Raw genomic sequence first — 26,608 nt, forward strand, 5'->3', positions numbered from 1 at the left:
TTTTAAGAACCTGTTCTTACAGGGAACGAAATATATATTTGAATCACTAGTGGTATCATCATAACTAACCAATCCAGAAATCATTTTCGGCTACTAAATTTTTCTAAGACTTAAAAAAAACGTTTCTTAATTCTCGTAAAACGAACATTACCAGCCACGGTTTTTAAGATTGACAAATGTTTTTCTTGCATTAAAATTTTTGAAATTAAGTTTTATTAACGCTCTATTGAGAGGAACCATCATTCTCATAAGCATCCATACAAATTATAATTCATTGATTGTTTTTCCTAATTATTATAGTTATATTTAGATTTCAAAAAGTGCATATATTATCCGAGGAAATAATTCAAAGTTTTGGTTACAAGTAATATGGTCTCCTTGCACAATGTATAATTTTTCGCCTTGAAGGATTATCATTTATTGTATCATCCTTTATTAATTACTTTATCAAATGACGTAATTAATTGGAAGTATTATTGACAATTTCCTCTAGTACTTTTGCTTCTTGTGGATAGTATTCTCCCAGAGAATTTCCAAATCTTTCCTTAGCAGCAGATCAGCAAATGAGTAGTTTTGGGACTTCTGAAGGTTGAACACTGGCAAAGTATAAGCGTGCATTTGTGAGAAGTCCTTATTTTATGGGCTAACAGCTTAATCCGAATTCACTGAAGTTTAGGCATGTTTTACGACTTGGTATGTGATTTATTAATTATTTATGATGCATAATGACAATTGTAATGTTAGCAGCAAGCCGTTACAGGCCTAATCCGTAATCAGGGAAGCGAAAGCGCCTTGCGGTTAAGCGCCCGATGGTGCGTTTGGACGCAGCAATCTCTCCAGTTTGGGTAAGGGCGGCTGATTGGTTCGCGGTTGCATCCCTTGGTAATGAGCTCCCCAGATGGTACGTCTCAGGGAACCCATTAGAGTGACTCTAAACATCATGGCCATTGGACCTCCTACCTCTTCGATGTATGCATATGTATTAGCAGAATGGCTATAGTCGTGTTATGCGACTCGGAGTGAGTCTTGGAGGTACTCCAAGGATTGTTTGCTAATTAACCATATCGATTGATAGTATCAGTAAAACAGATTCACAACCAATTGAATATTTGCTCATTTGTCAATCCGTTAAGGTCTGACAAAAAATTTCCCATATTTCTTGTAGTGGACATCATAACTTCGAAATTAATGGTAATCATTGATTTTGAATTTCACTTTGATGACTTGAGACGAAAATTAAAATCATGATTTCACAGTCAATTAAGTTTTTGAAGTTACGATAAACAAAGAGTGAGAAGTAGGAGGAAACGGGCTAAAATAGGTTAATCGTTTTTTAAAAATGTTTTTTAACGTCGATTGATTGAATTGATTTGAAATGACTTGAGCGTGACTGCATTGCTTCAGTAAAACTTGGACAGTTGGAGCTGATTTCATAAATGATCTCAAAGAGTTCAATGTATTAACATGATTTGAAGGTGACTTTATCGAAATCGGCACCGCAACGTCAAGTGGATTGAAGAGCTGGAAGATATGTTGGAATATGGAAGTTTGCATCTAAAATTGGAATAAATATTTGGGAGGTAGGAAAAAATGATAGAAAACACAAAATAGCATTCGGCGTGTTGACATTTATTCATTAGAAAAAGAAAACTCAAGTACAATGATAATAATGCACCGGTGAAGGCACCAGGCATAAAATCGACGTAATAACGTTTATGATATCATTAACTATATAAAAGTGAAAAAATCTGTACAATGAAAGACATAGCGGGTAGCGGCGAGATGCCTCTGTTCCCTCAAATTCATCATATATTTTGTTACATCGTGATGGAGGAGAACCGCTCGGCGCTCGAGGCACAACGCCTCGCGATGTCTCCCCCATTTTCCTCAATTTTCTCATTTATCATCAAAATAAAGGGTCCAAAGAGTCGTGTCGATCGAGCCACATACAACGCTTAAAACTTATGTAAATTATAATTAAAATGTCAGCTATCCTTCTACGGAATTACTAAACTGATGTACTGCGCTAAATCATAATTCAATAAAATTAATAACATGAGAAAAATTGTCATAAAATAATATAAATGTAGCAATAACACATGGTATGTATAGTGACTTAAATAACACAGCATTTTGTCCTTCCGTTGATTGGCAGATATGAAAATTCCATTCTTTACTCAATCATTAAAAATCACCAATTTTTGAGCATTTTAATAATTGCAGAATGTCATCATCCAATCATGCGATATACTTCAACGAGGGATTGAGTTTCAGAAAACGTTTATAACTCCGTAAAAGCAATACAACAACTCGAATTCATGAGTCTTATTCAACTTATCTTTTATTCTCGTTGTCAATTAAAATAATTGAATGAATTTTGAGCTTGGCTGATCGAAGGAGAATTGGAGAATAATTGCTTTAGACGATAATATTACCGTACCTCACTTCGGACTGTTGCACAATATATCACGTGATCGCTACAACTTTCAGGATTTCATCGTTTCAACAAAATTTCAGACGAAAATTATTGTTCCCTTGAGAAGTTGAATTTTATAACAATAGAAATTGTCGATAAATTTTGTGTTAATTATTTATTTCAGCCGCTACATCCCCCAGTTATCATTCTTCGCATTTATTTGGTCAATTCTTTGGATTGGTCAGCTGGACAAATGCTCCTAATTCGATAAATATTCAATACTCTCTATGCATCATTCTTCCATTTTCTTTGAATTTTTTTTCAAACTGAATGTCGTGAGAAATATTGTTATTGGTACGTACAGTCCAGGCTCTATCACAAGGCAAAATGGGGGGCGTTGCAGAGAAATTATTATTTACTTTTGAATTTGCATAATTCCACATGAATGATTTTTATTTTTAAGTTTTATCACAATATCTTTCCTTAGCTTCATCTTTTTCAAATTGATGATCAGACTTTCATATTTTCGTCCTATCCATCCCAAAAATCACAGCGATCTTATGGTCCACGAGACATTTGGTTACAGGTAACGCGTTAAAAAATGTCATTCCTCTGAGAAATGATGAATTTTACCGGAGTTATCGACGAATTTGTCAGCGAAATTATGAGAATTCCGGAGTATTTATAATAAATGGCAGTAAATACGATTGAAGAATATTCAGACAACGTGAGTATTCAGTTGCAGTTGTACAAGAGTAATAACTCATCCAACCATGAATATCCTCTATTAGTTTGAATAATCCTCACACAGATGATTATTTAAATTAATTGGTTTTGGCAACCGAATGGAGATCAAGTTCATGAGAATGTTCTGGTATTATTGGCACCATCAGAGCTGAGCTAACTATTCCCAAAATGAAAATACCTCAAATCCCAAGCTTTTCCTCACCTCCAGTTGTTCAAATCTCACCAAACAAATCATCAAATTCGTACTAAACGTGATGACGAGGATGTTAAGGGTTATGGAGTAGCGAGGAAAGGCCCGCATGAATACATTGACCAATAAGATCTGTCGTATGGCATATTACAATAATTTATTATTGGTAGAAAAAAATAATCTTACAAAAAATCAACATCGAGACGTCGATCTCTACGATGGAAAAATCAGACTCTTTCACATATTTTCTCAATCACCACAAAAGGAAAATCGAGGAAAATCCATCGTCAGATCGAGGATCATTCGAGGTGAAATGAAGAAAATGAAAATAGTAAAAAAAAAACATTGTCAACCTCATTTGCCTTTGAAAATATCCATTCGTAAAAAAAATCTCAATGCTTTGTCCGGTAAAGACTAGTCGAATTACCTCTTTAGTGACGGAGTTTAACCTGAACCTTAATTCATAGGCGACAGTACCATAATAACCGCAAAAATGTATGATTTTCATCGTTATAATAAATTGGTAGTGACAATAATAGAAATAATTCATGGATATAATAAGATAATAATAATAAACTAATTATTTTATACATAACGCAATATCGACAAATATGTTTTTTTTCGTTTTCAATCATCATTTAATTAATTATGTTGAGGTTGTTGGCACGGGGGAGGCGTATTGATAATATTTTCTCCTCTCGCGAAAAAAATAACTCAAAATATTCCACCGCGCTGAACGATGCCTCCAAGAGATCATGTGAAAATGCGATTATTAAAATAAAAAATATCATTACAAAATACAAACTAACTTCTTGCAAATCTCATCATATCGTCGCCATAATAAACTCAATTATAAATGCGTAATATGGTACGTTTTCTGGTTAAAAAAAAAAGTTTATTCATTATTCAAAAGAAAAACTTTTATCATTTATTTGTCAAATATTTCTTACGGAGGGGGACTTTAATCTCAGGGAGGAGGACCGGGATTACAATATTCATATGGTTATTTTTGTTTCACTATAATTAGATATTCATTATTAATTACGAGATCACAGTGACGCTTTGACGCGCGGGGATCTGGAGCGAGCGGGCTGTATCATCAATTATTTTGAATAAATCACTAATCATGAAGAAATTGTATTTTTTATTTGCTGGATTTTCAAAAAAACATTTTACACAGCCTGCTCCCCACGATCCGCATAGTCACAGTTACAGCTTATGTCCCACCTTCTCCACCTTGACGCTCTTATTAATTTTCTCTTTATTTAAATATTTTTTTTTTTTGTTAACTCTCATTAGCGAGCCAATTTCGTGCTTTTCCAAAACAACGAAAAACATCCGCCCTTTGGCCTGCTCACAAATAATTACTTTCTCATCACCGACAAATCTCATACTTTTGTCTCTCCAATCATCCACCAAAAAATTATCGTTAATTATTTAATATTCATCTCATGCGCAAAACAATCCAGTATATGATCACATATACGGTTTTACGATAAAATATACACGATGTATACATATATTTATTTTATGCGTATGTATAATATATGGGTCTTTTTCGCTTCCAATATGTATATTTGTTTTTAATGTTTCATCTGGTTTTATAGTCATTAGTATTACGTTTCGAAATATGGCTGACTAACCACTAAAAATGCTTCTACAAAGGTTTGATTCTGGCTAGAGTTACAATAAAGCGGAAAATTATAACAAACAAAAGAGGAGGGAAATAGTCCGGAGAATTCAACTACAAAACCACTAGCATCGTTTTTTTTTTATAAAAAGCTATGTACATGCATCTTAAAACTTGCTTCAGTATAATAAGGGAACTGCATAATTTTGAATAATTTTATCATCAAAACGATGCGTTGTGAAACGTAATGTCATTATTTTTATATAATTTCTTTCAAAGATTTGGGGTTATAAATCCTTCTGATTATAGTGTTGAGAAACTTTTTTTTTCAAGAAATTGCTCTTCAAACTTGTAGAAAAAATTGTGCAGCTTCCCTTTTACCACGTTTGAGGGCCTACGTTAACACTCTCGTTTGGCATTAAAAACTGTCTCTCAACACGGGAAAATTTTCAAAAAGTTATTGTGTTCAGCATCAAACTCGGCACACTATTGCTGTTAGCGTACGACAATAAGATTTTTCTATACTACAAATTCGAGATCATGAGAAATGTAGTTTAAAAAGACAATGAAATGCGTTGAAAAATCATGGCATCATGTACAATATTGACAAAAATTCTCAAAATTCTCAATAGAACAAATGGCAGTTTACAGACAAAGGGGAAGTAACCGGGATTGAAACTCATTTCTGTACGGAGAAAATTGTATTTTTCACCTCATCTAAATAAATACTATTGTTCTCTTTATACTGGAAATATGTACTAGGGTTTATGATACGTGTTTTCAATATAAAAAAAAACGAACAAAAAATAAATGCATATAGATATATAAAAAAGATATAAAAAAGACAGAAGGCGACAGAATTATGCCGCGGTAATGCAGTTTTGGTCTGGCTTCAACAAGAATCCACGATGAAAAAATAATAAAAATCAAGGGTCTGAGAAGTTGGGACGCGAAATCACAGTTGAGAAGAGAGAAAAATCCAATCTTAAAACTTAAAAAATAAAAAATAATTATATTACTTTACTCTCATAATCATAATAAAATTGTCGGATAATCGAGTGAATAGTGATCACTCTTCTCAATGATTATTTTTTAAATATATTTTCTATTTTTCATTATAAATTAATTGGAACGCAATAATCAGCAATTAAAGAGAAAGAGAGAGGGGGAAAGTTGTAGAAGAAACTGAGTATACAGAAGAGTGAGAAAGAGAAAAAAGAAGAAAAACCTGGGGAACGCCTCTGATAAAGACAACTACGAGGGCGTCCCACACGTGGACGAGGGCGCCACAATAAGAGCTAAGCTACCGGAGATCATTTGAAAACTGTCCACGGGCATCGCAGCGAGCCAATTCATTGCTGCGATCCTCGAATTCTATATCAAATTATCTACTTTAATTATTTAAATTCGACTTATTACTGATTTATTACTTTAGTATCATTTTTTCATTGTTTCGTGGGTTTCATTTTTTTCCCCTCTAACTTTTAGCTATACACATTCTTCTCGAACCCCTAAAATCCTCCACTTATCCGCCATAATCTCCTCACAATTTTTTTCTCATTTTTTTTTTCCTTTTTTCATTACTCAATTTTTTGGAATACAATCGACTTAATAACTCACATATTTACAGATCTGCTCAGCTATTTACAGAACTCTATCTTTAATTTATTTCACGAGGAAATGATGAAATCTGTATCAGTATCGAGCAGCATGAAAACTCCACATTCTCAATTGAAGAATCACAAAAATTTACTTTCTCCTATTTAATGATTAAAAAAAAAACAAAATCACACTACTCTATAGACTCCTCTCCTTCATTTATTCGTAATGAGATCATCGTTTGATTATTCGGTTAAGTCCTCTTTGGATCTCGTCCTTAGCTCCCCCGCCCCCTCTCCATTCTCCATTTAATGATTTTTTTTTTCTTGTATCGTACGAAAATTGTTCTCTCCTCGTGGCTCCGCGACTTATCTCGATCGCTCTTGGGAACGAGTGCGCAGTCTCGAGTTGTTTTTTTTTTCAATATTAAGAAGTGCAAACGCGAGACTCCTCGACGTACCCCCATTCTCCCCCTGATTTCGATATAATCGGTCAACTACCTCACTTGGATGGTTCAGTCGGGCCATCAGCGTCGCCTACTTGGACGTCTGATTCGTCTCTATCGGAGACGAGAAACCAGTCGCCATCCTAGATACAACGCCACTGTCGTCCACAGAGTCTCCCGAAGAGGAGCTGGAATCAGAAGTGACAGCAAACTGTCCGGTGATGATGAGGTCGTTGATGCCGGCACAGGGGGAAAACTCGTGCCGATACATGGCAGTCTCGATTTTTCAATCTCAGCGTCCTGCAACATTAATTCAATCAATCCAATTATTATTCATTCATCATATGAGACATAAGGAAACATTAAGCCGCAACATTTACTCGCTAATTTTCTCAAGTTAATTTGTGACGACCGTAATTAATTTAAAAGTTCATTTTTTTTAATTTTACAGTTAAAGCACAGAAGAATTGACATGGCGTAATCGTTCGTTTGGTTCGTTTCATGTTCTCTGCTTATTGGAATAAATTGACAGAGATATATGTAATTAAAGTTGTTTACCTATATATAGTTAATTTTCTAATATTTTATTGAGTCTTTATCTTCGGTGTTGTCCGTTCCACCTCGTCCATTGAACGAACTTTTATGAATTAAATAAAAGTAATGGATGAATATTCTCCGCATTAAGAGAACACGATTATCAATGTTTCTTTCAATTTAATATCTTTCGTTTATTTAATTTTTCTCAAACAATAGTATGTGTCATACGGACGATAGGATTTGTGCTGGTCGTTTACCGCTTATCGTTTTAATGACACAATGTACTATTCTTTATAAAACATCTCATTAGCGACATAATTGTGAATGTAAATTCATAAAAACGTATAAAACGTACCCACTACATTTGGGTGGAGTGCTGCCGATTTATTCCCCCAAAACGAATCAAATAATGTTCTATTGTTAAAGGCAGTGCCATAATTACTGAAATCGTTGAGCCATAACCACCTCAAGAGAAAATAAAAGAATTCATCCACCAATTTGTCGACGGCCCTACGAGCACGAATAAAGGATCACTCTCCTCTCACCACCCCCAATTCTCCCTTGCCTCTCGGTCAATTAATTGCGTGGTCCATTCTTTGTCTCGTCGGCAAGGCAAAAAAATGTACATCCTCTCGAATAGTGCCTCTTACTCCCGATTTTCCCATCTTAATCCGCACTCCGAGTAATAATAAACATCGGAGAGAAAGTCCAATCTGGGAGAGAAGACGCCTTTATGGGTGTGAGCAATAATCTCTAGAGTTGAAATGGAGACTCCACTCATTTTTTTTTCTCCTCGTTGTTACGTATTTTCTCACCCTTCGTAATGTCTGACAACCCATCCCCCTGGTCTCATACAAACATTCATTCGGTCCTCGCGGGTGTATGGACAACGAAAGAAGATTATCGGGCGTGCGAAAAAAGGAAGAAATGAGGGTGGAAAAAAAAACAACGTCACATTAAAGAAGAATTATGGGAGAAGACACGCAATATAACACACGCTTCGATTAATATCCCAATGCTATCGAAATTCCGGGATTTCCCTTCGTGTTTTTATATTATTTATACATCTTGCTAAGGGCTAGACAGATTTTTATTCCATGAATAAAACAATTTCAGTTATTTATTTAAGAATTTTTATCTCTCTATATTCGCTTTCTTATGAATAAATCATCGATTAGAATTATTCAATATATTGATCGTGGCAATTTTCTCGGTTTCTAATAATTAACAAGGGGATATACTTTTTTCTCACTCTTCACTATTTTCTTCCAAAAGTTTCAAATACAATTGATCTAGTGAATTGAATCTGTCAATTGAAAATCCCAGATAAATAATTTTACGAAACGGAATAAGTGGAAATTAATTTTCTCCATACGAAAAATCGATCATATTTGAATTTTTATTTGTCCATCAAACCCCGACGTTTTCCTTCGGTTTAGTTAAATTAAGTTGCTTAAGTGAGTTATGTTCAATTAGTGTAAGTTTTATCATTCAATTAGTAGAATATTTTTCTAGTGAATTCAATTACAAATGGGGCGTTCAGTCCGAATGGGAGAACGAAATTTACTGCACAAAGTCTAATGACATAATGTACTATTTTTCCGTGTACCAAACAGTGGGGAAATGATTAGAACTCGAAGGCAAAATTGGGATACAGTGATAGTGTAAAAATTGAAGGGGTCTCTTGCCTTTTATTTAGCGTGTACGGGGGAATTTATAACGGGCAAGTGCACGCGGCCACGGCCTCGTGCCTCCAACGACATGCCCACTTAACTTTCACGTGCTAAAGCCCATGGGGGATGTGGTACTTTACATCATGTTACATGCTCACTTGACTCTGGCATGCATAATATTTGGCTTTATTTATTCATTTGGGCCATTTATTTTTTGCTTCATCCTGAGACTAGAGATTACTCTCAGAACGCTAGGGATGATCGAGATAAAATTAAATATAGAAGTTGAGGTGAAAGGAAAATTCATAGTTTTCAGTCATTTCAGACGAAAATTCAGACTGGCGTTTTACGTGCGCTAAAATTCAATTTTTTTCGTGTTTTTCAAATCTTTTCTCATAAACAAAACTCGCGAGCGACTCATTCTTTTGCTAAAAAATTAGTAATCACGTATTCCACATATCTTTGAAGTTTCATTATTTTGGCTGTATTTTTCTGTTATTTCTACATCTTTTCAAGAATTTTTTGTGGGTCTCATAATAACGCGTGCCAATTGACCTGTCCCCAAAGTGTTATAACAAATTAAACGTGCTCGTCAGCAGTCTTAAATTTCACATACTAATTAATGGTTTATAGATTTCATGGTAAAAAAAATGGAAAAATTGGCTGTATTTTTTTCAAACCCTTACACCAGAGTATTTTATCTTGATAGGTACTACACTGCGAAAAAAATGGCTCCTATAATAAATTAAGAAACTAAATTGTGCAGTGTACTTACATGTTAATGATTTGGTGGTAATTTGTTAGTAATTGTTGATGATGAGTAATTTTACTTGAAAAACCTATTTTTTTTTCATTACCATCTGGAAATTATTATCTGAGTTTTCTTTCCAATTCTTGGGGTCTCGGGTTATGAATGCTATGAGTCACCTCAGGGAGCAGTGTTCAAGAGAATGGCAGAGTGTGTCACTAGGCTATCGATTTCGAGTCAGTGGGAAACTTTGATGCAATTTATGATGCACCAGGTATGGATTAAATCGAGGGAGTGAAGTTTTTTTATTTGTCAGGAAATTCCAAGGCTTATCGATCGTTCAGTGTTTTCAAATAATTAACGCTTATCAAAAAATTGCATGATTGATAATTTAGAGTTAGAAACTTATACTGGAAACCGAGTGATATTGATACCGACATTTTCCTTTGAAATCTATTTACTTTAAGGAAAAATATGAATTGTTTTCTCTACCTGCATGAATTTTCCAAAGTTGAAAAAAGATAAGAAATGATTGAATATTTGATGTTTGATTGCCGTGTTAATGGAGAATAAGGGAAAAACCGATCTTCTCAGTCTCTCGTAGTTATCCCCCATCTGATAATACATATTTGATCGAAACACTGGGATTGTGGGAGAATAGAGGGAGGAAATGAGAATAACCCACCGAGGGAAGACGATCCTAGACGTCTTACAGAGCCGGAGACTCGATATTTATTGCCCCCGTGAGAGAGACAACTGGCTGATAACTAAATTCGCGTTTATGGCCCTGAGTTTATACCAGCGACCCTCCCGATACAGATATATAATAATGACCCTCGAGAATAGAATCCGGCGAAAAGAATGCTCATAAATATTCAATTGAAATCCAGATGATGATTAGAAGAGTCTCGATTTCATTTTGTGAAGAAACTCCCGGAGATTTATATATCATCGCCATAAAGAAGTTTAATTGTTATTTTTTTGTTGACAAAAAAAATGGGTAAAACATCAAAAAGGATGACAGATTTTCGAATGATTTGTGAGTAACTGGTTTTTTTTCTGATGAAATTAGATGTAGCTGAGCTCGTCAGACACCCAGTGGCAATTAATTTCCAGACGAAAGTTTGCAGAAACACATACACATAAAGCTCTCCCCAAAGTGTTGGAAGGGGGTGGTGCGAGTGAGGTTGAGGAATTTTGTGGTAAATTGAAATGTACACCGAAGTAGTAGGTATCCCCAGACCGACGGAAAACCCATACAGCATAATGGACCGCACATTTTCCAGGTACCGTCACCGCAAGTGGTGAGTTTTGGTGCGTTAAGGGGGTGGAAACGGTGAGGGGGGGGGGGGGGGGGGAGTAAAAGTTTTCGAGGAAAGTTGGGTTAGTTCGAGTTCCTGTGCATGAGAAAACCCCAGGGGGACTCGAGTTGAAATGTTTCACAGGTTTCGGGTAATCATTTTCTGGGGTATTTATACTTGATGCTAATTTGAAATGTCATGGAAATTCGGCTCCATTTCATGTCTTTCCCTTTACCCCGAGCCCCACCCCATTTCACCCCATTCCATCCTATCCTACCAATCAAAAACAAGTGGCATGTTCTCTTTATTTTTTCTACATTAGTGTTTTTGTGATAATGAATAGAGGAAGAATCTATACAATTGATATTACACGGTTTTGAAATTACGCTTGGAATTTTTAACAATTCTTCGTTGAGGAATGATTTAATTTCCTGAATATTCTGGTAATCCTCAATTTTCAGGTCAATATGGTGCGTAAGAAGTGTAAAAATATTGAAAATTCAAGCAATCATTTCCTCAAATTTTCAATCTATTGAAAATATCAATGACTTTTTAATTGAAATTTGAAAAAACTTTTAACAGTGTATAACAGTTAATCATTTTCGAAAAAAGAAAATAGGAATTCGACGAGTGTAATGCTGCCATTTGGAAGCGAAATTATTGACAGACTAATGTGAATGATAATCTTACCTTGGTCTTGGATGCATGAAAGTCATCAGCGATATTTCTCAGATTGGCTCCCACACTGGCCCATTCTCGTTCATTCAATGAGTCCCTGATGTGACCACAACAGCCACTGCAGATAGCATTTTCATTCCTACTGTTCTCTTTCTCCAGGACTGAGCTCTCAGAGGTCAGTCTTCGTCTTCGTGGTCGTGGCCGGGGACTCGGGATTGGTACACTGCATTCAGGGAATTGGAATGCAGCATCTCGGGTAGGACTGCTAGGTGCTGAAACGGTCACCTGGGGTTCAGGTGGTGGCAATTGCTCCACTGCCGAAAGCACAAGATCAGGGAGAGGAAGTCGCGAGAGATCTGAGTCGATCAGGATGACCGGATGGTCACGGGATCCTGGAACATCCGTTGGTCGTCTTGGCAGACGATCTGAAACATCAAGCACATTAAAAATTAATTAATAAATATATTTATGATCTCAATAACAATTTCGTTTTTAAGCTGTTTGATACAAAATTATAAATTAATCTCATTTTCCTTTATTAACGTAAGTTTCTTATCAACATATGAATATACTAGGATCGCCGCTATTTTAATACTCCTAATAGTCATAATTTGATGTACATTCGACAAGAAAAGGTAAAGAATAGATTTTCTTGTGTATGGATTCTTCAATCCTGTCTCATGCTATATTCTCTAACCAATCTTCAGACTCACAAAGGATCTCAAAAAGAGATAGCACTATGCTTGCATATACATTTTTTATAGAGCAAGATGAGAACGAGAAGAAAGCTAGCCATGAAAGTATCATTAGCTTCTTTCAATTCCAAGACATTTGCTAAAAACTGGCCTCACAAAAATTGCGTGGATCCCAGGTTTGTGATAAATTTTATGATGGAAAATGCCGAAAAACCGGCGCGAACATTAACAACACCTTCTCACATCCTTTGGCAGTAGAAAATACCGGTATGCATTCGATGATATCCAAGAATGCACGTCTGGTGATAAGATATTTACGAGCTCCCCTCGTGTGCATGTTCACATGTGACAGCATTTTTTCTTGATTGAGAGACATATAATCCATAGTGATAACTAGAAAAATATCCATCGACATCCAGTGGAAATGCGGAGAAAGCATGAAAAAGTGGAAAAAGAGGGCAAAGTGTATAGCCGGTGGGTGAGAGAGTAAGTTTTATGCAGTCGTAAAGCCGTTGCATATGGTGCACTTGCGTATATCTTGGTTTATCGAGTCTAGACGCGGTAAGACAACGAGCCCCCGTTGGCACACAAGAGCCCTCCTCGTTTTTTAAGTGGAGTGTGGGGTGGTATTCGCAAATTAACTACCCTCTTTATTCATTCTCGGTGATTTTCGGGGTGTTCGACACTTGTCATGTACTCCAGGGAAATTCTTTCGTTCAGTTTTATATTTTGGCTACGGACTGAGGTGAAATTGCACTTTTCATCTAATTTTTATTTTCGAATGGGTTCGCAGCATTTGTAGATTATTCAATCTTCCATTTTTCCGTCAGAATTAGTTATTGTCGGCTTTTAGGTTTTTAGGTTTTTATAGTTTTTCATACGATGTCGCATTCATCCCTTTTCGTTCTCCTATTTTCATCATTTAGTTATCCTTCGTGGTTAAACATTGTACGTAATACGAATATGATATTGTGCAACATTCGAAAATTTCTATTTTGAAAACAATAGTACGTTTATTGCAAAATAAACTTTCTGTTTGCAAATATTTCTGATCGGAATTTTCACATGAAATTTCGATTGACAAAATGATTGACATATCGATATCATTCCGCATTGTATTATTAACCAATCAATGGACAAATGTAAAATTCAAATTAACAAAAATTCCAAACTGATACATTCGCGCTAGATCGAACGATAATTGCTGAAAGCTTTCAATTGAATCAAATTGAACAGAATGAAGGATAATTTATAAATTTATTAAAATGTTCGTTGGATTATATTAAAAAATGAGGACAATTGATAATAATGGCCGTTAATTGATTTAATTTATTCATAATGATAACGGGAAAATACCAACTATAAAAAATAAATGGATGACCATCTTATCTTATATTTTTCATCGGTTATTCAATTACTAATTATCGACTTATTGGATTTATTTATGAATCTCCCCTGTCATTCAATTTCCCAATGATAATAATCTTAGCCTTTAGGCAAATGTTTTATGATTATTACAAACTATTACAATAATTTTGATGACCGAGCGTGACAAACGTCAGTTACCTCCAGCTCATTGTTTCACGTCACTTCACTCGTGTGATAGCATCCTTGACATTTTCCGCATTGTCTTCTTTCACTTTATTGCGAGAATAGCATTAAAAAAAATAATGGAAATATACTGGAATAGTGGGCACGTAGGGAATCGATTGCAGAAACTTGAAATAGTTTTTGTACTTTCAATTTTATTTTCCTTTCTGTTAATTTCAGTCTCTCTTTCTCTCCCTTATTTTTTTTTGCGTTTTATTTTATAGCACACGTGGGCCCGCATGCAGGGAGTCTACGTGCTCACTTTGCACTTGCATTACGTACACACCCTTGAGGCCGTTAAGAGCACGTATGAGTCAACGATACACTAACGTAAATATTGCATTTATTTTGCGCCTTCTTTCGCTGTATTGCCAACCTAGAAAATCGGTCGATCATTATCAACATTTTTTACCCCTGCCTCGGTCAACTTGATTTTCAATCATTTATTTCTCTTTTTTACGTGTTAATGCCACGATTTCGAGATGAAAAAATGTCTTTCTGCCGTTTTTTCTTGCATTGCCAGTGCAGAAAATCATTCAATTATTATCAACATTTTTGAAATGTGGAACGTGAAAATCATGACTCGGAAAACTTTGTTCAATGAATGGTCGCTTATTTCATAAAATTTAATGGGGTACCTAAAACTTTCTATAACCCTCCTCATCCGTTAATTTTACACTGCTATTATTATACTATTAGTTACATAATACTATTATTCCGAAAGACTGGGAACCCCCCAACTATTGTTTTTGCTCACTCCCGAAAGACATACATATGTGAATAAATATATGTGACGCAAACATTGCTAAATATTGATTTGAATGAATTTGTTTCAAAAAACTAATTGAAATTGTCGAGTTGAATTGCAACTTTACTTGCTTGCAAGAAGTCAAATTTTGAATTAGTATTCGTTAAAATATATCTGGAGATAGACTCAATCCATAAACATAAGTGGTAACCTCAACTAATTTTTTTCTGTGCATTAAGATTAAAAAAATACATTTCGACTCCTCAATTGTCACAAGACATCAATATAATATAATTAAAACCCCCACTTTTCTCTTTCGATTTCCTATAACTATTCCATTACGAATACATTTATTTGTCCTTACAACATAATTGTTAAGAACCAGTAAATTGACGTGAATCTATCCAAAAATAAAAATAATCAAGCAAGTACGTACTTGAAAAATATTATCGATTGTTTAAAATCTCCATGAATAGAACTAAAAATAATAAACTCTGTCCACATTTTACAAAATGTCTCTTTCAGTATAACTGACATACAGTATTTTTGGTGGAAATACATGTGCATATAATTGATATATATTTCGCATATAAAAGACTTAGTGTAGAGTTGGGATTTTTGGAGTGTATTTTGTTGAATTGGGAAAGGGGATTTGTGAGGCTTATGAATTTGCGATTTATGAGGGCATGAGTTGCATTGGGGCGCTGGAGTTTGGTTTTTGCACAAGAGGCACAAAGAGGCTGACTCAAGGCCACATGAGTGGCGCACGCGCGGCGCGCGCGCAACTATACGTGTCCCGTTTGGTATCGGCTATTCGCTATTCGCTATTCGCTATTCGCACTCGAGTCTTACATCGCACACGTGCATTACACTCTTGCACCTAAACTCTCAATCTCTCTTCCCTATGCACTCTGGCCAATTTTTCATTTCTCCTTTTCGCTGCATTTCACCGTTGGTGTGGGTGACTCAATTCGTTATGATCCGCAGTGGCGCAGACGCGTGCCTAGCCCTCCACCTTGCAAACCGGTAACCGTTTACTTGAGGGAGAGCTGAATAAAAGAGACGAGAGTTTTTATCGCAATACGCTTTTCCGGAACAATGGGACAATACCCAAGAGATAACGAGCGCTACTGCGTCGGTGAATAAATGCATAGCGGAAAGAAGAAATCGTTAATCATCAAGTTATTATTTTTCAAACTTTTTTTCACTCTAAACAGGAGAATTATTTTTTTTATGTAATTGATTTTACGCATACAAGAATGATTTCTCTGGTACTTTTTTTTTACTGTCACGTCTACGCAGCAGATAGAAAAATGTTTAATGTTTTTTTTACTGTGAAAAAAATATACTGTGGAAATGACAACAGTTATTGAAGCGTAATAACTACTTTTACAAACTGTGAGACACTAATAGTTGTGTTTTAAAAATTTAATAAATAAAAAAACTCCGGGTTTTGGAAGGAAATATTATTCATGTTCAAAGTATGACTATTGATAAAAAACAAGAGTTTATTTGTCTCTAAATTTTGCTACGCGGTATCTTTACTATTACTTGATAACACTTTTATCGTCGCTATAAATAAAGCATTCCACGCTACCCAATAAATTATTCCACACATTACAATGTAGATTTTATTTAATAGCTACCCAAAAACTAGAAATCTCTCTAATTTTGCCGGATAAACAAAACATAAATATTATCCTAAAAAATGGTATAAAAGCCGGAGTTTGAGATAAATTGGATAGACAGGGAACAGACACACTGTGCCACGAGTGTTTTATCTCGGTTTGAGAGAAAAAAAAATCTTGTGTACGAGAGTGAGGGATTTGATAAGAGTATCGTTGAGAAGTAGTAAAAAAGAGATTGTGGAGAGGATGAAGTAGAAAGAGGTGTAAAGAATAGTTCGAATTGACCCGACGGAGAGAATAACGAGATAAAGAGAGACGCGTGCCGATTTTTTTTCTCTCTATTGGTATTCATCCGTTGGTTCTTATTCTTCATGAAAATTCCAGTCTGTATCTACTTGGGGCGACGACAATATGAATTTTTGAGAGATTCCTTTCTGGGTTTCACCGATGACTGTGACCCGTCTGGCAATTCCGTTGGCGGTATGACGAATCTCCTCTATATTTGATGAGCACTAGAGACTCCATTAGGGGGGGTTATAGAAAGGTTACCTGTTAGACATTGATTTTACCTGGGAGACAGTATACATTCAGACTGAATCATTACTCTATCATTCAAAATGTATTAGTCTACCCAAGTAATAAAAATGTTGTTAAACAATAAATGTTACTGATACTAGAATATATTTTTGATAGTGAATCAAAGCTCGTTATCTGTTAAAATTTTAACTTTCCAATTTTTAAAATCAAAGCACCTAAATATGGACCTTTTAGAATTTGACAAATTAGAAAATGGAGTTTAAATATATATATGTATAAACTATATAATTGTTAGAATACACATTTTTTCGTATAATGGCCTAATTATCCACTTGTTTTTTCTACTGTTCAACTGTTGAATTGCTCGAGTCCTAAGACAATTTGACCTTGACAGTACGTTGACACGTGCTGTCGATTTAACGTAAGACGATACCTCGTCTCCTCCCCAGTATAAAATTCGTAACCACGACATGATGCCACGCACGCCGCAGAATCGCGAGACGTGACCGCAGGGAGTAAAGTAAGAGGAGGTAAAAGAGGAGAAAAAGGAGTAAAATGAGAGGAAGAAAATAAGTGAAGAAATGAGAGAAGGGATTTTCAGCAAATGGTTACGCCAGTTTCAACCCCAACGAGACCAGCGAGAGTGCACAGCTGGTCGGATTACCTATAAATAGAATCACCCAAAACCCCTTGAATCTGATGCAACAGCCTGCTCTCCCACTGCTCACTTTCGCCATGTTATTTTGTGAAAACTCCCACTGGTTATTGACCCAGTGGAATCTTCAGCCCAATCCTCAACTATTTCCCACACCTCATTCCACTCATCACAATATTATATTCAAAATACACTAGAAATTTCTTGCAATTTCACTCACAATATCGTGTCAAGTTTCATTTACAGGCGTTTCAATTAATTATAGGTTAATTGTCAATTGAAAACTTTCAGCAAAGTTCCTCTCATTAAGAAACATGCTTTTTTTCAAAGAACGCTCGAATCTTATAATATCATTAAATACTGAATAAACTGATAATTCGAACAAGCTATTGCCTGAATGTTTCTTATTTATAAGGTTGAGAGGAATTTGCCATTTTTTGTTATCGTCACTGATCCTTAAATCACGAGAACTCATTATTCTCATGAAATCGAGTGCAATGTCACTTTCTCAGGAATTGTTCCTAAACTATCCATAAAACTTAATTCTTTTCTAGTGGAGACATTACAATAATTCACTGACCGAATATTTATTTCCCTCAATGACATTTGCTCGATGCTGTCAAATCACAAATGATTTTCTGTGTAACAAGAATGATTTTTTCACCAAAACTGTCATTTCTACACACATCACGATTTCTTCAATTCTCTATAACGAAAGCAATTTTCTCTTTCAATAGTCACTATTAGGGAACACAGAGAATTTCAGGTTGCACTGACCATTTTACGAGAAAAATTCATCAATTCCATTGAATTCTCAATCTTATATTATCTTAATATTAACTTCACTGTCAAACCGCGTTTAATTCTCAGTAAAATCAAATTTTTCACATGTGCCAAGCGAAACTACTTGACACAAGTAAATCATTTTAACGAAAGTAATTTTTCTCCTATGTTGCAACACGACATAGACATAAGACAACATTTAGAATTTCACTCATAAAAATTTGAAACAGACAAAAATGTTCACCACTATTTAGAAATGATTTCTTTAGTAAAATTAATAGAGTGGAACTGTCATTTTTTAGAGAGCTACAACGAACATATTGGAATACCAGTTTTATTCGGTTGCCATGATTGCTGTCATTAGCTATTTTAGTTGGATCAAGGAAAAAGTAAGTAAAATGGGTTTTGTAGAATTTAAGAGGGAGGCAAAGGGGCGCGCAGGGTCACGGCCGGACATTGTCTGTTCTCTACCTCTGCTCGGATTTACTCTCACCCACACACCCCACACTGCATCTGTAACTCGTATTCTCCAACCCGTTCTTCTTTTTTCGTTAACCTCTTAACTCTCTCTTTGTTGCTCTCTTTCTCACCATCTCTACTCGTAAAACTACATTTTATTACGAAGCAAATGTAAATCATCGTACTTTGCCCCTTGCGTGAATCCAAGCGGCGCACACGTGTATAACTGTTGAATACTTCCCAAGGGTTACGGACTTTTATGTCCATTTTCGGTGATTTTTTGGGTCTGGGGGATGGAAGAAAAAACTTGAACAAGAGGAATCGTAAGTCTGCTTTTATTAGTCTTGACTAATTGACAGAATTGTATCCTTCATCATCTGGTTTTCTAACACTTTTCATTCCGCACTAAGACATTTTTTAACGCACAATTGGTGACATGAATTTATACATTTAACACACAAGTTTTCGGTATAATTTAATTTTATGTAGTACATTTCGTTGCAAGTAAAGGAGATAACATTTCAACGATAACACGTGAGAAGTCACTAAACAACTGATGTTAGATTCCCTTGACAGAATTTACTGACACTTCACTTGGAACCGCAAGAATATCGAAATAACATATAATTCATGTGTTTGATTAATGCAACTATCAATTAATTAAAGCACGAAGAATTATTGTACACTTAAAACATAAACTGATTGTAACAAAAATTTTCACGTCAACTGTCGAAAATTGTCACTAATGAAAAAAATCTCTTTGAAAAATTAACGATCAAACGCGTCTGTCAATAAATGATGGTATTCAATTTTTCTAGAAAATATGACAAATTGTCGGAAGCGATAACAAAATAACAAGTTTTCTACCAACATAAACAACTGGTTCACAAAATAAGTAGATCACTGACAATTTCACTGGAAGAATCCGTTTTCTCCAAATTATTACACTAATAAGTCCTTCGTGAAGACAAACTTCAGATCTTTCCTATCCACGACAATTCTACTCGAAAGAGAAAATCACTTTTTCACGTTAATAAAAAAACGTATTTTTTGTTAAGTATCCATTTATTTGAGCGAATGGATGTAACCATGAAAATCATTTCACGATAGAAGATCATTATTTTTCACATGGTGGTGAATACACTTCGGTAATGATTAATTATTTCTCCAAAATTTCACATTTTCTTCAGATAACTTTGACTGCTTTTTCACTTTTAATAAATATGAAGACTATAGCACTATAATTTCGGTCATTGAATCTTAGTTGATAACTTATGTAAATTATGCGTCGAGCGAAATAGTTGTTTTAAGTAAGTGAATATTTGTGAAAAACACCTGTTTTTCGGAGTGCAGAAATTTTCAGATTCTAAATATCACTCGGACTTGTACGAAATCTCACATTTCGCTGTGACTCAGAAAAACCTGACAAAGATCTCGAGAACGCGGAAGACAATTTTGTCCATAACCACGAAAATAACAACGAATGAATAATACTCACGATTGCGAGACGGATGCTGAACACTTCTGCTCCGAAGTACCTGTTGCAGGGCTGCGTAAAGATCGAGCATCAGCTGCTCCAACTGTTGGCCCTGCGTCTCAGCCTCATCCTCGGAGGGCAGAGCAAATGGAATAGCCATCGTATCGAAAAATGATATTACCCCCAAAAAGTCTTTCACTCACACTCTCCACCTGAAAAATCTCCAAAGTTCTCAAGTTCGTCAACCAATAGTCTTTCTGCAAAAAACCACTCTCACGATTTCACAGAATATTAGCATAATTCGATGAATGAAAAAAAAACTTGATTATCACTGAGGCAGCACACGTGGTGAAATTACTCAGAAAAATGCACGCGCCTCACGTCAATCTGAACACGTGTCCTCTGAGCAAATGATTATCAACAACTGAATAAAAAAATAATTCGCCTCATTAAAGACGCCGTCTAAAGCGCCGATAGGGTGGATCTTCAAATGGATCAATTTCCATAAGTCTCTAGAATCGCGTATCACGCGATAAACCCCGTAAAAATAAAAACTACCAACGCTCGAATGAGGATTATCACCTCTGAACAATCACTCTTAGTTGAAAATCACTCTAGTCTCTGAGTCCAAACCACCAAGAATCACCAAGAATCACGATAATTCACTGATTCAAAAGTCGTCAATAAGACACTTGTCCTGAAGCCCGTGTGTTGTTGAAAATTCAAAATGAAATTGCACAATGATTTTTACAAGGTAATTATAATTGGCTTATAAGCACGAGATCTCGACTGAGCTGAGCGAATAAAGTGAAACGCGTCTACTCTCCTCGAGGTCTGATGTGGCAATGATCCAATGCATTGGGCAAACGTTGCTCCCTAGCGTCAGCACACACACTCTGTCCATCCCCACTCCAACCCTGCCACAACCAACAACCAACTTGAATACACTTGGTTTGTACAATATTTCCACGTTGTATTCCCTAAATGTTGGTGGGGGAGTTGATCCTGCGCGCGCACCTCGTGGATCCGATCGAGAGTACAACGCACCAGAGAGCGCGCGCATTTTTCTTTTTCTCCTTTTATTCCTTTTTTTTTCTCATTGGAGGGGACAGGGTGCCATGGTCAACAGGGGCGCTGGGGAGGAGGAGGGGAGAGAGAATTGAAAAAAAAAAAGTATGTGAAGTGGGGAGAGAGGTAGCGTTCCCTCGTCGTGCATATGCACCGATATGTGCTGTGCAGGCCGATTCTGGCACATGAAAAAATGAGGGGATTTATTTTTTTCTTTTCTCCCAGATTACCTCCGCTATTGCGGTGGGGATCTCCACAGGAAGGCTATACGCAAATCGCCGTTTTTCACCAATTTTTTATTCACTAAACATTATTTAAAACGGCGAATTTAAAGAGAAGATCGAATTTATACGTGGTGTTTCCATCGGACTTTTTGCATTGGCGAGAGGATTTCTGGAATTTATTTGGCATCAAAGTCCGAATTTATGGGATTGGCGACTTGAGGTATACATAAATGATATTGTCCCCAAAAATAAATGTAAAAAAAAATTTAATGTTTCATAGTTAACTTTCAGTTTTGAATCAACGATTGAATTTTCTATCGGAACTATAAATAATAAACAGACACATCTTCCGGGTGAATTCATGAATGTTGCAGAAAATAAAATATGCCGACTTGGCTGTAGCAAGTGTTTTGTTAATGCTTATGAAATTCAGAACTCGAAGTGATTTCATTTTCCCTGAATAACTCAACTCCCGTATATTTTTAGGTAGCAATAATTGCTCGACTGTTATCAATGAATTTATGTCTTAAGTTCACGCATGCCTTTACTATTTTGAGTTATTATTTTAAATGGATTCAAAGTTACTCAAAAAATGGTTTGTACCCGTTTATCAATATTATGAATTGTCATCGTTGACTGTAATAATTAAATAAACAATGAGAATTTAGATGCGCATATTTTTATTCTGAGAAATACTGAACATATCTAACTACTACTTCCCTCACCACCTAATGTTGCAATATACTACACTGTTACAAAATTACACTTCAAATGTCAAGTAAAAAACATAAAATGTTCAACATCAACAAAGTAATATAGAATTTTATAAAATTCACATAATTCTCCAATTTCAAATCCAACCACACCCATAAAACCAATCTATAAAAAATAAAAATATATTCAATATTCCTTGCATTTTCCAGAATTAATGAGAAATTCAGTGAGCGTTTTCAATTGAAACTGAATCCAAGTTGACATAATCATAAATTCAAACAGATATTGTATCCTTATTTTGTTTATATAGCTTTTCGGAAAAACTAGGTAAACAGAATTTTTTCCTTACAAATGACAGAGAAAAATTTTGAAGAAGGTTCATTTAACTTTTCAATGTGTTTTCCTCTCCATACAGAAGTACTCGGCATGCATGTGTAACAAGTAACGAGTCTCATAAGCATACGTCGAAGCCTGTCCTCGTGCATTTGTTCTTTCTCCAATTGCTCTCTCTGGCTCTGTCACTTTATCATTTGTATTGGTGTGGATGGAAGTTAGTATGCATCGACACGAGGCTGTAAACCTCGGAGGACCCTACCACTTGCCACCACTGAGTTGGCCGAGTGTGGCCGAGCGTAACTGCGTAGTTTGTAAAGCCCATCGAGCCCGTGGTGCTCGTGGTGCTGGTGATGCTCGTCGAGTCCGTCGAGTCCGTCGAGTCCGTGGACCAGGAGAAGCCCAAGTAAATGGGGGTAGGCGCGTACTGTTGAGAACGGATTACAACAGAGATAGAAATAGCGATAAAGGAGAGAGGGTCGTGGGGGCTACGGACTACCGTGTTACGAACCCCGTTCACAGTTCCAACCAGAACACCCAACACCAATGTCTCTATGAAAGCCTACAATATCTACCCAGACGCCAATACCGTATTACGATATAATTCAAAGAAAAAGACGTTTTCACATGTACCATACAAAATTTTATGGTTACCATGAAAAATATTCTCTTTTCACTTGGATGATTAAATTTATATTTCGCTGATTGTATTCAAGAAAAATAAAAATTGACTCAATGTTTATGGGAGGAAAGCAGAAGATGATGCGTGTGAATAAAAAATAGTTTTTATCTGTAATCATACTCGTCAGGAAATACATGTTCACGGAAAAAAAAATACTTTAATTAACTATATTTTGTATTCGATTTAAGTGAATACCTCATACTTCAAATAAGTAGAATAATATATTTAAAATAAAATATTAACGGACTTCGAGTATATTTTTGCCATTTGTTCACATGTATCAGAATATCGTCCAGAATTTTGTTAACATGCTAAAAAATGCATGATAAAAATACACAGCATATATGTTCTGTACATATTTGTTTTATAGATTGTTTATAGACTAGAGAAACATACAAAATTAGCTAAATATTATATATATCTTTTATATAGTTATCCATGGAGCAAATAATGATCTGTCACATGGCATTTTTTGCGGAAATATATGTGCATGTGATTGATATGCATTTGACATATTTACAATATTCCATACGGAGAATCGAAGAATTACGCTTATGCCTCTGTGGGAGATTATTTTTTTCTCTGCTACAGGATTAAAAAAAATGTTATTATTCATTGCAAGAGAAAGGGGAAATGCGTCGATCGACAGTGCAACTCTTATTGTGAGGAGTAATTTTTTCTCAGGTGATTTGAGGGCATTTTATTCGAAGGCCTCTTCACTTTCTTCGAAATCTTTTGTTTTGTAATGACTTCTGATCGTTTTCATATATAATTTTTCTTCACTGATCTGTGGGTAAGGTGGAAATCACAATGGGGTTTTAGCTGTTATAATACTGTGACGCATTTCACACGATTAGAGAGGTTTTTCTTGCCAAGGAAAACGAATTTAATGTGCTGTTTGGGATCAGATATTCTATCGCTAAGGAATGACTAGACATTTATTATTCAATGAGAGAATCATTGGGGTAGAGATTTTTCCTTTCCATTTGGGTTCAGAGCAGATGAATCAAATTTTTTTAATTCGAAATTTGAAGTGTAGAAATGTTTCCTTTTCGTGAGATATTAAGCTTTAAAAAATAGAGTAAAATCAATAATGATTAAAAAAAATAATGGAGATATTCTTTCGATTGAATAAGGAAATGCAAACGATTAACTACAATCTAATCGTTTCGGTCCATTTAGAAGGATATTACTATTGCATTAGCCAACATGCGAGACACTGCTCATTTACATATAATATGGTTATTTTTACTATTAAATTAGCAGATGCTCGGCGAAAATCTGAAATGAGAAATGTGAAATGAGCAAAAAATCACCTGAAAAATCATATCAACAATATAGCATCGGAACATTATTTTAAGCTCTAATCAGACTTCTGCAGTAGAATATCCGGCGACAGGCCCAAAATTCAAATATTTGCAAAGTACGAATTTTGGGAAATCTTTGTTAGATATCCAGACAACGATTATTGCTACTATTCTGGTCTTGGAGCCGAATCAGTAAGTTATCGATACAAATTTTTCAAAAGCCGTTACTGAAGTATTTTATAATATTTTTTGTTCAGTTATCGTGAAGAAACTCATTTCAAAATGAATTCGAAGATCAAAACATCAATAAATGAATTGAATTTCAATCGATATCAACGATTTGGGCTCAACAATAGTTACATATGTGAGAAAATTGTAACATTTCGCGGACACATTATCGCCCAATCGAAGACAAAGTTTGAAAAACTTGTACATACATATGTACAGATATATACTCGTGTATATGCATACACGCCAATGAACGCGGTCCAAAACTTTGCTTTTTCGAACATTTAGGTCATAATGGGTTAACATAACGCTGAAAAGGCGAAGTGTGAGTTTCAATGGTTACAAAGTTTTTATTCAGAAGTCAAAAGCGATTAAAGGAATCGACTTTTAATTAATTTTACAGCCCAAAAATCGCATGTTCACACTTTTTGAATCATAATAGGTCGACGTAAGATAAAAAATATAGAACTGAAATTTCACCAATTACAATACTTCCGTTGGAAATAAAAACAACAATATAGCAAAACCAGAGTCAAGATCCCACTTGTTATATTATGATTCTGTTGAGAACTGCTTGATACGCACTTTTTTACGTAACAAGATGCTGAAAAATCGGAGAAGCCACGATCACGGAATTGAATTGTGCATTCATGCAGCGTCAGATATACCGGAGATACGGGGCATGCAGTAACATAAGTAAAACGTCTGGTATCTTAACTACGGTGGCACGTTCTACGGTAGAAATGGATAGATAGGCACTTTTACATTATCGTGGTGGGTTGGTTGCATTGGAACTGTATGTACACAGACTTATGATCGGTTTTACTCAGTTCAATCTTGGCGAGATCTACTGGTTTTGTTTTTTCAAGTTATCGACGCAGATAACGAATGAACCAGTGGTTACGGAGTTTCCTAGATTCTGGTGGTTTCGTCGTGGAGAACTGCAGCCAGTGGGGGATTCTGGGTCAATGGTACTCCTTGGTTATTCACTTTTTGTTTTTTTTTTGTTAAATGTAATCCTGCAATTGAATATGTATAATTAATAGACCTAGTTTGGGGAAACTAATTCAATAGAGGAAATTTTGAAGTTTTTTAAAGCTTTGAAATTTCTTTCTGCTCCAATAATTGGAATCCTGTACGATTATCTGGTAGATGAACCATATTTATTGAACAATTATATAGTTTTGTGTACATTAATGATTTGTATAATAAAGCGGATGAAGAGTTTCATTAAGTTATATCGCATATCATTGGGAAAACAATTAATATCTAAGAAGCAAAGGTGAAGATATATTTTTTGATATTGATCCACTTCGTGCAGTTATGACATTTTTTTGTTTCAAAATACGACAGAATAGTGCAAAGATTTCCTACTATGATACTAGTTTGTTGTTTATTGTTATAGAATATTATTTTTTGGTCAAGGCCTTCCCATTTCCTGAAACGAACGAGTGTGGGTTGTACTTTGTTATTTGGTTAATTATGTCATCTCAGAAAATACAAATGGTGTATTCAT

At 35.4% G+C, this 26,608-nt stretch overlaps 1 protein-coding gene across 1 annotated transcript; it reads right to left on the reverse strand.

The window, feature by feature from the left end:
• Positions 1-4,353: 4,353 nt before the first annotated feature.
• LOC105266031 (uncharacterized) lies at positions 4,354-21,399 on the reverse strand. Its single transcript, XM_011303910.1, has 3 exons — positions 20,558-21,399; positions 11,977-12,389; positions 4,354-7,327 (listed from the first exon to the last, which is right to left on the reverse strand). The coding sequence occupies exons 1-3, from the start codon at positions 20,694-20,696 to the stop codon at positions 7,142-7,144; spliced, it is 738 nt and encodes a 245-aa protein (XP_011302212.1). The 5' UTR covers positions 20,697-21,399; the 3' UTR covers positions 4,354-7,141.
• Positions 21,400-26,608: the final 5,209 nt, after the last annotated feature.

This window comes from Fopius arisanus, unplaced genomic scaffold (assembly GCF_000806365.1).
Source record: "Fopius arisanus strain USDA-PBARC FA_bdor unplaced genomic scaffold, ASM80636v1 scaffold00035, whole genome shotgun sequence".
Classification (NCBI taxonomy): Eukaryota; Metazoa; Arthropoda; class Insecta; order Hymenoptera; family Braconidae; genus Fopius; species Fopius arisanus.

Coding starts and splice junctions, on each gene's coding strand:
- LOC105266031 (XM_011303910.1), bottom strand. CDS start 20,696: ATGGCTATTCCATTTGCTCTGCCCTCCGAGGATGAGGCTGAGACGCAG. Junction 12,390..20,557: donor TCAGCATCCGTCTCGCAATC/GTGAGTATTATT, acceptor TTGATGTTTCAG/ATCGTCTGCCAAGACGACCA. Junction 7,328..11,976: donor TTCATGCATCCAAGACCAAG/GTAAGATTATCA, acceptor TTAATGTTGCAG/GACGCTGAGATTGAAAAATC.